Source organism: Zeugodacus cucurbitae, chromosome 2 (genome assembly GCF_028554725.1).
Source record: "Zeugodacus cucurbitae isolate PBARC_wt_2022May chromosome 2, idZeuCucr1.2, whole genome shotgun sequence".
NCBI classification, from domain to species: domain Eukaryota; kingdom Metazoa; phylum Arthropoda; class Insecta; order Diptera; family Tephritidae; genus Zeugodacus; species Zeugodacus cucurbitae.
In genome coordinates, this window is record NC_071667.1 from 51,761,101 (window position 1) to 51,776,562 (window position 15,462).

Genomic DNA, 15,462 nt, shown 5'->3' on the forward strand with positions numbered 1-15,462 from the left:
ATTTCGGATGATCCAGTTCCGAGATATAGTGGTCACCGCAAAACGTCTTTTTTGAGAGGAGCTCCTGGAGATCAACTGTAGCTCTGTTTCAAATAAATATTTTTACTAGTACTAAGTCTTAAAATACAGTTAAAAGATACCATAATATGTGTATAAATTTTTGGATCAATAAATTAAAAAGTTTTCTTAGAAAAAATTCTGGAAAATTCACTTTTTTTCTGCCGTCTAACTGTATATAACCCCTTAAATGAACATCCTGTAACAACAAATATCCCATTTGTAATTAAACTCCACAAGTTCAAATGAAAGTAACAAAAATTTTATTTTCCATTAAATAATTGCTTCTTGTACTCGTATTTCCAAAAATAAGAAATAACACAACAGATCTATGTATATATGGATATATGGAAGTCTAAATAGTACATTTTGTTACATACAGAGTGTTTAACTGTTTTAATAAATACTGGCCTGTAGATATATGCAGAGCTGTATTTAAATGTAGTTGGTAATTACAAAAGTATTTAATTCTGTAATTTAAAGTTTCCTTGTTAAACAATTATGTATTTCTATTGTTTGCTTTCCTATCTTAATTGGCTAATTACAACTGTTTCATCGATTTTTTTCATTGCAAACACAAATACTTTCTATTTTGTATTCCAACTGCATTTTTATTTATTTCTTAGAGCAAAAATAATATTATTTATTGACAAATTCTCTAAATAATACGCACTATTAGTAATAGTAACTGTTTTTGTAATTAAAATAAACAACTGCGCACAATTTTAGTAGATCTTTATTACTAAGTAAATATATATATTTTTTTTTTAGTTTTTATTTTTTATTCAATGAACTTGGCAACTCTATAATGTACGATTTCTAGTAAACTCTTCAAATCCATGCATCTGCTATTGCTAAATACATATTTAATTAACTATTAATTTAATTAATTAATATTTTTTAATTAACTTAATTAGTTTGTAATTTACGCTTAACTATATTTTCACTAAACAAGTAGCTACGTTATTCGTACATACCGTGACAAAAGTACGCATACAGTTCAAATCTAATAAATTTCCATACAATTCCATTGTTAAAGTCTACATATCAGGCTGTTTCCATTATTTCATACGTCTTTGTTGCATTCGTATTGAAAATTCGCTATGCGTATTCGCTGTTACTAAACGGGGTCACACGATATCCAAGTCTTACACGATTACAGTACCGGTTTAGTTCTGCCAACATTTTTCAATAATCTATGATATTACATATAATAACATTAACATTTCTATCATTTAACAATTTTCTATTTCCGAATTTCAGTTTTTTTTTTTAATCTTAATATTTTTTTTTTTTTAATTTTAGTTTATTTTTTTTAATCTTAATATTTTTTTTAATTTTAATCTCTTATTAAAGTTTGAATTTGATTTTACATACATACACTTTCATACTTTTTTTTTGGTGTTTATATATACTTTTGAGATTACAGTTTCTCTTAATTACTTTCGTATTTGTGTTTGTGCTCCATCTAAAAAATCAGTTCTTTTCAAAATTCACTACAAAATCCATTAATTCCTACTCCAAACGGGGTATACCTGTACATTCACTTTTCGGGTATCAATGATAAAAAATTCGGATGAAAATCATGCGGTTTGTAGTAGATGTGAAAGCTCTTAAATATAAAATTAAATTAATAATGAAAAAGGGCTAAGACTAAGGTTTCTTTAAAGCAGTTTACTAGATATTTTGAAACTAAAAATAAGTAGTGTAACGCTTAATCAATTTTGTTAAAAAATTTTGAAAGCTTGGAGACATTTATATCCCTCAGTGTTTCACAAGGTTTTAGCAATATAAAAAAAATGTTGATACATATTAAAATGAAATAATTACAGCAATTTTACATTGACATTTCAGGTGTCTTTAGAAGTCTGTTTGCAGATTTTTGTGATACCAAAATTTTCAACACCTTTTCCCAAGGTTAGATACTGCAAATTAACATTATTCATGAAATGATTATGACAATTGTTCGATTCTTTAAGAGCTTTTACGTTTTTGCGGTATTCGAAAAGCTTTTCTAAGAATTAAAAAAAATTTATACATGATTTTAGAGAGCTTTCATGTCTTCCCTTAAAGATCGGTTGCCAACAAATACACATCGGTCGACATACATATATATACTAACAAGGGGTCTTAAAACTTCTTCCAAAGAATGTTTGAATTTATTTCGATATTTTGGGGTTATAATCAACAAATGGTCAGTAGAAATAAAAGTGATCGAAAATATAAATTTAATTGCTTACACTAAAAGCTTTACCACAACACAAAGATTAATGAAGAATAAATCCAAAATTTGTAAAAGCTTGTGAATATTTCTATTTTTTAAGTTTTTGGCACCAGTTATCTAAAGGTACATTTTTTTTTTAATAAATCAATATAAAATTTCATGATTTCTTAAAAGCTTTTACAAACATCTTTGATGTAAATTCGAATGGAAAACTTTTAAGTTTTTGTAAATCTTTCCCATTTTATTGCAGGATTTATAATGAGCTGTCATATTTAAAAATTATATTTCACAAGTTCATAAATTCAGACAACTTTCCGGCTTTTCCAGCTATACAGATGAAAGCTCACACTTTAATTCATCTAAAAATATGCACGCCAAGTTCTTCTTCAAATTACATAAATTTGATTTAATAATTCATTAATTGTTAAACACTCAAATTATTTTCCAAATAAAGGCACATTTGTTAAGGTTATATGAGATAATGAAAACCAAAAACAGTTTTTGATATTTCAATTCAAATTGTATTATTGTTCTTTTAAGTCAGTCATTATTAATATAGTATGTTGCTGCTTACAGTTCATATCGTAATTATAATTAGTCTATTAATTAAACAAATATAGTTATTAATCGATTTCGTTACTACTTAAATCTTCTAAAGATTTATAAATGTATGATTCACACCGCAATCGTTGCAGTTGCAGAACTCTTTGCTGGAAGCTCAATTCGGTGAGTCAAAAGAATGGAAATTATTTTGGCAACTCGCATTTATTGATTCCATATTGATTTGTACTAAAAACTTCGAGCTTTCATTAAACTTTCGAGGGTCTGTCGCAACTGGCATACAAACCAATGGCTTTCGAAGCTTAAAAGGTAGACGTAATGAGTTGGAATCAAGTATTTTTTTCAAATAATTGTATGGATTCTAAAATTCCTTATGCAATTTCAAAAGACAGTCAACCTTTCCTATACTTCAACTGGATACCGACTACCAAGATAACAAATTTTTCAATTCCGTCTGGACAATCTTAATATGAATTTCAAAAAACCTCCGAAATTTTGAAATTTTTTCTAAAAGTTTATTGGATTAAAAGATTACCAGAAATCCTTCCATGGAAACTCTCAGCAATTATTCAACCGTCTCCATTCAGATCAATCTAATGTTCGCTCATTGGACTTCAACTATATCTTAGGAAAGGATATAAATAATAAAGGATCCGAGTGCAACAAAAAAGCGTACATATCCAGGAGCCCAACTATTCTCTGTTTTTCTGTCCAGCTGTGCTGGTTTATCGGGGTTTACAACTTTTCAAATCCTAACCTAAATATTTTTACTCCAAAAAATGTCCTATTATATCTCTTTTCTTAACTCTTCTAAACCATTAATGACTTTTCCCAACATTTTTCTAACATGTGGACTTACATATATCTATCGATCGGTGTGAATCAGACTTAAGTAATTGTACGCTATACATACATCTCTACATATTGTATGTATGTGTATATGTGGTAATTAAATTAGTTGCTTAGTGAACGCTATTTGTCGTAGTAGAATTAAAACTTATTCCTAATTCGAGTTGTGCATTCCTGCAGTTTCTTGTCGCCACTAGCCCTTGAGGACGCCGACGACGAGGCGGTATGCGTGCTGCTGCTGCGATTCCGTTTCGAGTAATAGCAGAAGATACAGAAACCATTCTGCGGTGTTGTACATCAAATGTTTGTTGGACTGCGAGTCGCCGACGATGTTCGGTAACGAGAATTCGATCTATGAATGGTAACGTTTTCGTAAAGAAATCAATATCTCTGTCAGCACCACAACTTACCTCGAAATGCTTGAAGTGTAGTCGCGTACTGGCGTGCGTGCCTCTCGTCTAAAGCTGCTGGCAGCAGTCGAAGCCGCCGTCGACGGTGTAGACGAGGTTGTAGGATCGAGCAGTGACATTGTGCGATGATCGTAGGCGCGTATAGGTCGCCGACCCACCGTCGCGTAACCATCCAAAGTGGAATTGGTAAGTGTAGCACCACTAGGCAGCGTGCCATTGAATGTATATGAGGAACGTCGTTTCGGGCTGTAGGTATTGTAGTAACTACCGCCAGCGCCTATGCCAGTGCCAATTCCCGTACCAACACCCATACTCAAGCCGCTGGTCGCCGAAGAGCCTTTGCTCTCGTAAGGACTGGAACTGGCAGATGATTTGTAGCGTATGGGCACACCGCTGTTGAGTGTCATGTAATCGCTGTCGGCTGTAGAACCATAACGTTTGCTGATCAGAGAAGGTGACGTGGTGGGTCGTATATCGTTGAGGCTCTTTCGTGGCTTCGTTATGTTAGTGGCATAGTCCAACGGCGCTTTATAAATGGGTGGTTTCAATTCAGTGCCGACTGGACTCAACTTCAAAGGTCTAAAGAACTCTTGTGTAATGTCTGGCGATTTGGCGCGTTCGTTGGGGTTTATTTTATTGCTGGAACGTGCCTTAACCGCCGCCTGCTGTTCACGATAGTAGTCGCGCACTGCACTCGGTCCCACAATACTACTAGTACGTTTGGGTTTCTTATCGTTAAAGCGGCAGTAGAAACTACGACGTTTGATACGATCAATTACGCTCTCATTTGGATCAGAGCTTTCACCACGTGTGGGCGATGAGAGCTGCGATGCACGTGAGAGACGCGAAACAGTTGGTGAAGGTGAAGCGTGCAGCATATAATTGTCTTCCGAGCAAACGGACCAATTATCGAAGTAGAGCTCCGGCTCTTCCGTTGGTGATAAGAACGTCGAAGTCGAGGCACAATCATCTTGATAACTGCGCGAGTCGGAAGAGTAATTGGCAATGTTCTCAGTAGAGGGTGTTAGTAAATGATTTCGATTTATCTCGTGCGTGGACGAAGTGCGATAACCTGATGTTTGCGAGGTCTGCATTGATGAATTGTTATTAGTCATATAAGAATTATTATTATTAGTGGCGTTATCCATGGATTGTTGACTGGAGCTGTTGTTTGAAGAGCTGTTCACCGCACCAGGATAAGGTGGCAGATTCGAGTAGATACCATTACCATTCATGTAGGTCGACTTTATGTTGTTGCGATTCGTTGTAGTATTGTTATCAATTTTATCTAACTTCGTAAGATCCAACATGAGACCCTTACGTTTATCTTTATTGCCCTGCGTCATTTCTTTAGCCGGCAATACGACCTCCTTTTCATCCCGGTTGGTCTTAGATTTCTGGATTGCTGCGGCGTCTTGTAAACATTCAGCACAATGCTTCTCCTCTGTGTTTACTCTAGGCGTCGGCGCAATCTCACAGCTACATTTGGCAGTGACCTCTGGTTTCCGTACCGTGTTTAAATTGGCGGCAATAGCGGCTGAAATGCTACTTGAACGATGACATTCTCCTGTATTCTGGTAAATGGGCGACGGAGAAGTTTCGCGTATCTGACGTTCAATGTTACTGGTGGAACGTGTGCTTTGTACACGCCGCTCTGCCCCATTCGCATCTTTATCATTACGCTTAAAGAGCCCCAACACCCGATTAACTGCATTCTTATTAAACGTACCCGGCATGTCCTCCACGCTGACAGCGCGCTTGATGTAGTTTGTTTCGGTTGCGGGACGTGATCGTGGTACTGACCGCTCACGCAATGAACGGATCACAGCATCAATTCTCGAGCGCTTATCCGCCTTTGCTGGTTTTTCCTTTACTTCACCATCGATACCGGGCGGTTTAACGGCTGTATTGTTTTCCACTGTGCTCTTTGTGTAGCTGCCATCCAAAGACTTTTTCTTTTTAAGTAATGTAGACTTATCCTTAACTTTATCTGGTGATGAACTTTCTGGTGACTTTTTCTTTACCACAACGCCATTTGCAGAAGAAGCGGGACTAGAAGTGACGCTCTTCTTTTCTTTACTCATAGCAGAATCACGCAGCTTCTCAAATTTCTGCCCAATAGCGTACAGTAAACCTTTACTTGGTTTCTTCTCGGGGGATTTTTCTTTTACCACGGGACTTGATTCCTTAGAGTTTTCAGCCGGCGTAGTCGTTGTGGACGTTGTTGCTGGCGTCGGAGTTGTGGGCGTGACTGGCAGTGGTTGCGCTAGTTTAGATTTTTTGGAAACTTTCACGATTTTCTTAATTGTGGTAGGCTTAGCGTCACTCGAAGATGAAGTCTCGATTGTGCCTCGTGAAATCGGCGTTTGTGGCTCGAACTTCTCTTCAACTGCCAGTGGTGGCGTTGAATTTCTCGCCCGGCTCTCGGCTATAGTGGGGATTGCGGCGCCGCTACGAGTAATTTTTCTCGATTCTTTTGGTGGTGTGAGTTTTGATGCTGGGTAACTCTTGGGTCGTATAAGTCGACTTTCACGTGCGGACTGTGCATTCGACGCCTCTAAAGTAGTATCTGCGGTCATTTCTGGTATAGTACTTGGTTTATTAGGTAGCTTAGGTGTCAAAGTACTAATATCTGGTTTAATGGCGTTAGTTGGTTCTTTGGTTGGATACGACTTAGGTCGCTTAAGCTTAGACTCTCTCTTTGACTGTTCTATTTCTGAAGGTGTGAGTGCATTATCCTCTGCGGTATTCAGATTGGCGGCGGCAGCTTCATTGAGTGTCGTCTTTGTGGTTTCAGTCTTTCTCACAATCTTTTTTACTTTCTTCACCACAGATGTGGTAACTGTTGCATCTGCGTCTGTGCTGGATTCTGTAGTATTGGATTTATCTTTGGGTTTTATCTTTTTAATTTTCTTTATTGTAGATGAGGACTCTTTCTCTTCAATTTCCGCGCGACTACTCGGCCCCTCGACTACTGATTTTGTAGTCGTCTCCGAAGTGCGCTCTACCGAAATCTCTCTTGGCAGCGTCGATCTCAACTGCTGTTCTTGATCTTGTTGTGTTCGTGTAGCTGAAAGTAATTGTAACTCTTCCAAAATCTTATCGGCCAGCTCATTCTTACGCAATTCCTCAGTTATGTCACGTGGACGCGACAAGCTGTGACGATTGTGCCTAATTGTCTCCTGTGATGAACTGCTAGCCGGCTGATACTCTGAATAGATTTCCATGCTTTTATTACGCACATGTTTAGGTGTTGGTATACCGGAACTCTCTGCATTGGGTAAACTTTGTTTACGCGACATTGCGTCTTCCGCATCAAAACTGCTGTAATTACAGCGTTCTCTACTCGGCTCACGTGATCTTTCTCTTATCTCACGTAGCACACTTTGAGTTTCACGCTCGCGCTGTTTCTTCTCACGTTGAAATGGATTCTCATCGAGTGGTTCATCGAAAAAGTCTGGTCGCAGAAATCGTGAGATACGTTTCTGCGAAGAGCGTCTACGCAATGAGCTGCTACCACCGTCTGTTGATAGAATAGGCGGCGACAAACAACCACTTGGTGGACGCCCTTGCGCAGAACCGACTGTATCACGTGGCATACCTAAACTACTATAACGTTTTTGCGGCGATACGGAACCACTCTCTGTTGAAGAGTCTTTTGTCACCGTTTTATTCAAATATGGTGAGTAGTATTTGTAGCGATCATTGATGTCAGTTGTATAGGTGGAGCATATCGATTTACCGTAATCATCGCGACAAACACTGCTGCTGCGACTTTTCGACACGACATCACTTGAGGAAGGAATACTCGATTCATAATCGTAGCGTGTACGACTGAGACTGCGACGATAAACAGGATCATAGTGTCGACGTTCGCTGCTATCTGTGCTACGTTTGCTCGTCGTGCTACTGCTGGCGGTCTCTTCGGCGAGATTTTCTTTCAGATCCTGTCCACCACCCGTGTGTAGCACACCACGTCCACCGCTTTGACTGCGCTTATAAACTCTTACGGGTGCGGTTTGTGTACCGCCTTGCATACTCAATGTACGTGATAATTTGCGCGCCTGTGTTGGCGGTAATTTGGCCAGTAGTTGCTCCTGGAAGCATTTCGGTAGACCGGGTGTAATGCTGGATAGCGTTTCTAGATCCTTCTTGCTCAAACGTAGACGCGAGAGATCTAAGTCGGCCAAATCGAGTGGCTCATCCGAGGCTATGGCTGGCGTTGCCTGACCGTCAACTGTGCTACTAGGTTCGGCGATAGTGGCCGGACGGCCAATTTTCGACGCCGCCTTTGTACCTGGAAAACAAATAAATGCGTTTAGTAGAAAAAATGCGCGGCGAATGAGCATAAATAATATTTCATTTGACGTGACATACAATATTTCTCTGGATACTTGAAAATATATGGAAAACATATATCGCAAAATGTACTTACCGATTAGCATGATACTTGTATTGACAAGGCGAATGTTTTATCGATTCGTTTTCACTCATATGCTCTTTATCTTGATAAAATATATAAATTTATAATAACCTGATTGAACTGTGCTCCCAATCGGAATAGAAATAATATAAACTCATATGTCGGTATCCATAAAACATATTATGGAACTCAGCTTAGGCGGTAGGGATCTTCGAAGAATATTAAAACTAAACAAATTATGGAAATTGTATAAGAACTCTCATACGAATCCTACTATCAATCTGCGTCAGCGAAATTATTTGCACTAAAGATTTAGAAAAACTAGTCAAAGAGCAAAGAATTATTTAACGGATCTGTAATTTTTCTTGGCATACTTTATATAATTTTGACTGATCATTTAAGAGCACCAAAACTTTCAAGAAAATTATCTCCCGAGCACATGAATCAAGCACTGGAAGCATTTAGTTTGTTTCCGAAAACTTGTAAAAGATTAAAAATGCGGATGAAGCATACAGGTCTGCCGTTTCTTTGCCCAGAAGTATTTGAAAAATCTCCTCAAACTTAAAACTACCTTCTTCTCAAATAAATTTCGACCAAAGTTAGAAACTTGTTGACGTTGACGTTTTCGAAGAAGAAGTGGTTAAAGTCAAAAGTGTACTCATTAGTACAGATTAAGTTTTTTATATATATTTTTCAAATATTATTTCCAAACCTAAATACGAAAATTTTCAAAATTTCTACGAGATATGTATTTCCCTCTCTCTGTCTTCCAATTATGCTAGTCACTTGGGATTTTTAAGGTCTACAATTACAGCCAGTGTTACCACATAAAATTTCGAAAACTTACACCTACGGCCTTAGTAAATAAACACTTACCTGTTTTCTTTGCTTCTCGACACACATTGCCGAATCGAACTAACATTTTGCTTACTAAAAATGTTACGATTTCTTCGCCGAGCGTTGCAACCAGAAGAATCTCTTTAGAAATCACGAAGCTAAGCACATTTATGGTTTTCTAGGAATGCATGAGCACTTCAAAGGCATATAGCAACAACAAATTTGGCAAAAATCACATAATCAATCAACAGCTACAAACATATTTATATGCATAAAAACACATTGCGGGAGCGGAAAGCAAGTGCAGGAAACGGGTTTGGGGGCTTCAAACACATGCTTGGTTCAACAAGTGTTAAGGATTAATAAGGGTAAATATGCAAATAAATTAAAAAATAATAATAAAAATAAAACAAAAATGTAAATATTTTAATTAACAATTTGCTTTGTTTTGTTTTAAAATTAGTTTTACAATTTTATTGTTTTTTGTTTTGTTTTGTTTCTTTAAATCACTCGTACTAGATAATGTAAAAAATATATAAAAATAAAGCATATTATTCATTATGTTTTGTTATGTCTTTTGTTTTCTTTCTTTTTTGCTATAAATACAGTTATTTTGTTTACTATACTCAATTAAATTGTTTAAGACGTAAATATGTATTATAATATTAGTGAAAGTAGTTAAGGAAATTTATGAGCATTGCTTTCTCTCTTGAATTCGCTGGTAGCTCCGTCGACGTTGCTTGTGTTGAATTGCAAGGGTGTGTGTGTGTGTGTGGGTGTAGTCATTGGCACGCATTGTTGATTTTGAATTTGATTGATGAACATATAATATTAATTTATATTTGATTGTGCTCAATTAAACTGCATTTAATTTAATCAAGCAATTTGCTTTTAAACATGCTGATTAAAAAGCACTTGTCTTCTTCTTTCGGATATAAAATAAAAATAATTCGATTTCATACATACATACAAACAATACAAAACACGCCTACATACATGTATATGTTTATATGAAGATATATATAGCATAGCGGGATAAATATAAAAAAAAAAATATTTTACAAAATATATTTGTTAACATTATTTATAAGTATGTATACATATATTGCGTAAGAGGCGCAAAATTTTTAAACTATTTTTCATTGCAAATATCTTTTAAGTTATCTTTGTCGGCGTTATATTTTGCGGGATTTTAGGTTTAACTTCAAATATTGACTGTAAAAAGGAAGAAAATAATAAATCAAATAAAGTAAAATAAGAAAAAAAGGTTGGCAACTAACTACAAGTATAAAACTCTAACATAGAACTGAAAAATGTTCATATTTGAACACCATAGCAAATTTTTTTACTTAAAAAGATATATTTTTTGGTTTCTTACAATCATTGTTTTTTTGTGGTAATTTTTTTTAAGAATTTCTGAATTTATAAGCCAAATTTTTTATAGTTTTTCTGCTAATTGTGGTGGAAATAATCATCACAATCGGTTCAGATATTCTTGAGTTATAAATTGTGTAACTAACCCGAAATTAAAAAAATTGTATTGATTTTATAAACGACCAAAATAGGTTTATGAAGCCTTCATTTGAACCAATAAACGATTTCTATTCATTCTATTAGTTAACTGAGACAAAGTGTTCCACAAAGTTATCCGAAATGAAAAAAAGTAGTTAATGGATAGATGGTGTAGGCAAATTTTCTAGAGATGCAATTAGATCCGTTACTGATTGCGGAAGTAAAATCGAATCTGGAATTTGATGAAATGTTGAAACAAGGCTCAAAAATATTACTTGTTGATGTTTCAGTAATAGAGATTTCAGTGGCAGTGAGGGAGGGCATTATATAGCCAACATCTTATTATTCTCATTAATGTCAAAAAATCATTACAAGTAGATTGCAGATACAACATAACAACAACTTCAGTAGTTTTCTGACATACCAAAGGACTTATCTTTAGTCATTCAAATGTGAGTTTCAAAGTTCGCAAGGGGTCAACCATAGGTCCTAACTTATACATAATTTCATATTGGGCCTAATCATTGATTCCGCAGCGAATTCGATTTCGATCGAAAATTTTCATGCAATCATTGATTCCGTCCATTAACTGCTTTAACACAAAGTGAAAACACAAAACTGTTTTATCGACCTTTATCGACAAATTCGTCGTTAAATTTGAAAAAAATAAATTGTCTGAGCTTTTTGTTTCGTGTAAAAAAAAAAAATTTAAACTGACCTTCTCCTAGAGTGAACTTGAACTTCCTTAGCTGAAGGGCCCACCCCCTATTTTCTTCCATAACATTCCATCTAGTTTTGTCCTAGTTTAACTATTATGAAACTTCTTCCGAAAAAGTATTTCGGGAGGCAACTTTTCATCGATTTTAAACACATCAATGTATTTTATCAAGTCGGTAAGTGAGTTCACTTCGATCGAAAATTTAATTTATTTTTTATTTAATTTTCGATACAATTTCAACGAAAAATTTTTCGATCGTGGCAAACCATATTTTGATCGAAACAGATTCAATGATTAGGCCTGTTGTTCGAGCCATTGAACCGAATAGAAAATAATTTAAGAAACTGCTTTGGCGAACCAGACCTGAATAAGTCGAATCGTCCTTTCGAAATTAATAAGGTTTATTTTTACTATTATTTATTTTTTCAGCCAGATTGTTTGTCTTTTTCGTAGATTTTAATAAAATTCCGTTAATCTAAATTTATTAATATAAGAAAATATTACTGCAATTGAATCGTATTCTGAGCAAAACTTGTAAAACTATAAAACTATTGGCAGATGGTATTTATTTCGGTCAAAGATGATTATAAGCGTCTCTATTTATGGCAAATAAAAAAATGGTTCAATTTCATTTTTGAGGGAATAAAAAAATAACTGAAGTAACTAAATTTTATTTAATTAATTATTTTAATTCATTATATGAAATATGTTAAAAATTTAACGGCAATACTCGTTGAAAGAAAAAATAAATATTTATTCATCCGTCTGCATTATTGTTGTCGCCTTTAAATAGGCCCCATATGCACTTATGCCAGCGATTTTTGGAATAGCATTTTTCAGCAGTTTCTCGTATGTTTGTATAATTACCGCCTTTTTAAGCTTCTCTTTATTTTTGGACATAGGAAAATGTTACACGGAGTTATATATGACGAATATAGAGATCAAGAATTCACGAACAAACAACAAAATATGAGCTTTTACAAACGAAAGTCGCTAAGCTCATAAAATTTTTTTAAAATGGACTCATCAAAAAGCAAAATTTAAAAATTCCCGTTTTTTTAAACACACTACATAGTATTTATATTTAAATAAAAGCAACAACAAAAAGTTATGCTTTAGATTAACCTCTCTTCCTGCCTATTTTATTATGCCAGTTGATTGTTCGATTCGCCACTGTCAATTTTGTTGAATCTAAGACAGCCGCTGCCGAATAATTTTTCAAAATGATTTTTATACGAATTATTGCTCAGAAATGTTTGAGGTAAGTGCTACTGAAATATATGTTTTTAAATATGGAGTTTTAGGTGTGGGAGGGTTAAAACTAAAAGGATCAGGGATTATTTAATTAATTTGGGAATAATAATTATTACAAGAAACATATAAAAATGTTTACTTTATTACTATTCTTAATCGGTTACTTGAACCTTTACTCGATTTTTTTCTTTTTATATATATTTTTTTTAATATGGAATTCGTATGGATGTATGTATGTATGCTTTATGAAATAATGTCTGTTAAATAACGGTTAATTGCAAATTTAAATGTCAATTATCAAAAGTATATTTATTTATAAAGAAAACATAATGTTAAAACCAAAACATTTGTTACACTCCGTACACGCAATACTACAAAAAATATATGTATGTATATAAAATATCATTAAAAAATATTATTAAAATTATTTAAAGCCAAATTGTTTAATGCTATGCTGTTAGTGTTATTGTGTTGTTTACTATTAGTTTATGTATTTAGTTGCTTTCTTTTCATTATTGCTGTTAAATGTGGTTGTTGTTGTTGTTGGCTACACTTTCGTGTTTGATGGCTTGGACGCTGGTGTGCTGCCGCACGCCGCAATGGTGGTGGTGGATGTTTGCGTCTTTTCAATTAATGGTTTAATGTTACGAATGTTGTTGATGTTGCTGAGATTGCTGATGCCAATGCCAGGATCGCTACTGGTTTTGGTTTGAGTTATTATTTTCGTTTGTTGTTTTTGTTGTTGTTGTTGTGGTTGGTTTGGTTTTTGTGGTATTGTGGTAGTACTGATTGTGGTAGTAGTACAAATATTGGTTTTAGTTTTTGGCATTATGGTAGTAGTTGTGGTAGTTGTTGTTGTATTAGGAAAGCTGCGTTTACAATTAAGTAGCGCATGCGCTTTAGGTATACGCAAACCCACTGCAAACAATAATAAAAAACAAAAACACAAACTTTAATAAAAATTAAAAATTTAAATGAAATAATTAGTGTTAAAATGAATAGCGGCGGGGAAATGAAATTAAAATAAATAAATTATATTTTTGGCAAAATTATTAATATTTTTCAATCATATTTGAATAATTAAAAATATTTAAAATTCATCAAACTTGTATATTAGTTAAGATTTATGGCATTTTAGTTATATTTTGGGGGAAAACTTGTTTTCAACGTTAAATGGCACGCAGCGCATTGCATTAGTAATAGCAGTAAATTAATTCAGCTTGCTTAGTAAAATTAAAAATACGTTTTTAACACAGTCACTTAGTAAAAACTTTAAAAACTCGTAAAAATGTATTGAAAAACTTAGAATGTATGAGCTATGTATGCACAAAGTTTAACAATTAGTATTGAACATTATTAATAATATTATTAATATTCTATTAACATCGTAAAAAATAGTCGTATTCAAAGTTTTGGACATTTTTTTCTCTATTGGTTTTAAATAGTGATTTTATATAATTATTTATATACCAGCTTCATATCGCTTAATACAATTTGTAATTATCAATTCGTTTCATTATTTATTTTCAGCTTAACCATTTTGTTAATTATGCAAAAATACTCAATTGCCACATTGACATTTCTCATGTGGCAAGCAATGACACATACACAAGTTGAAAATAAATGATTTATGCTGTTTCTCAAAAATTTTGACTTCAAAATAATTTGAAAAAAAAAAAAAATAAAAATATATTTATGTATTTGGTTTGCAAATAGTTGTTTTTGGCATATGTACGCATATTAACAAATTACATTCAAATATGTTTAAATTTACACATATATGTATTTATATATAATTTAATTTTTAAAAAAAGCCCAGAACTCAGAAATTTGTTTTGTTATGTCTATTTCGTTTAAAAACTGTATTAGCATGTGTTGTTGTTGTTTGCGCTTTTTTTAATGCATGAGATGATATTTTTTTTATAAATTTCAAGTAATTTAGTGTTAACGAACAGCAAGTGTACAGTAAAATATTTTGATGAACAATTTTAAAGAAAAAAATATTATTTTGTTAGTATCAATTAAAGTATAAAATCTTTGTAGCTAACTTTTTACATAAGTATTTATATATAAATAAGATATAAAAAAAATTAGTTTTGCGTTTTGAAATCTAAAAATATTTATTTTCTAAAAATTTAAATACTTTGTAGGAAAATAAAATTTTTAGAAACGGTTTATTTGGGATTTCTTGTTAATTTTTACAGCACGTATTATGAACCGTATACATTTTCTTTAAAACTTAAATTTTTGAAATTGTTTTTTTAATGTTTAATACTAAAAGAGTTTTTTTGTATACAACAAAAAAATATTCTTTTTTAATTTTAATATTTATTATTTAATTTAAAACGGTATAGAAATGTGTTTTTTGTTTTTGAAACATTTTGTTAATGTTTAATACTAGTAGAGATGTGTTTTTGGGAAACCGCATTATAAGCTTTAATTTAAAGTATTTGAAGGTTTATGTTTGATTTTGAGAATATTTTTTATTTTTATTATATTTCAATGTTCAGAAAGAAAATTTTTTAGATCATTTTTTTTTGAAATAAATATAAATTAATATATCCCTATATTTCAATATGTTTTTAGTTTTTATACTAATTTTTTTTTTGCTTTTTAA

At 33.3% G+C, this 15,462-nt stretch overlaps 1 protein-coding gene across 17 annotated transcripts in view; it reads right to left on the minus strand.

The window, feature by feature from the left end:
- Positions 1 to 297: 297 nt before the first annotated feature.
- Positions 298 to 15,462, minus strand: part of LOC105214245 (STE20-like serine/threonine-protein kinase) — a 113,021-nt gene continuing 97,856 nt past the window's right edge. For all 17 annotated transcript variants that reach the window (XM_054225358.1, XM_054225365.1, XM_054225359.1 and 14 more), the window contains 2 exons: positions 4,102 to 8,398; positions 298 to 4,043 (listed from right to left, as the gene is read on the minus strand). In XM_054225358.1, the coding sequence (XP_054081333.1) occupies positions 3,989 to 4,043; positions 4,102 to 8,398 (4,352 nt within the window). In that variant the 3' untranslated portion in view covers positions 298 to 3,988. The remainder of the gene's footprint in view (positions 4,044 to 4,101; positions 8,399 to 15,462) is intronic.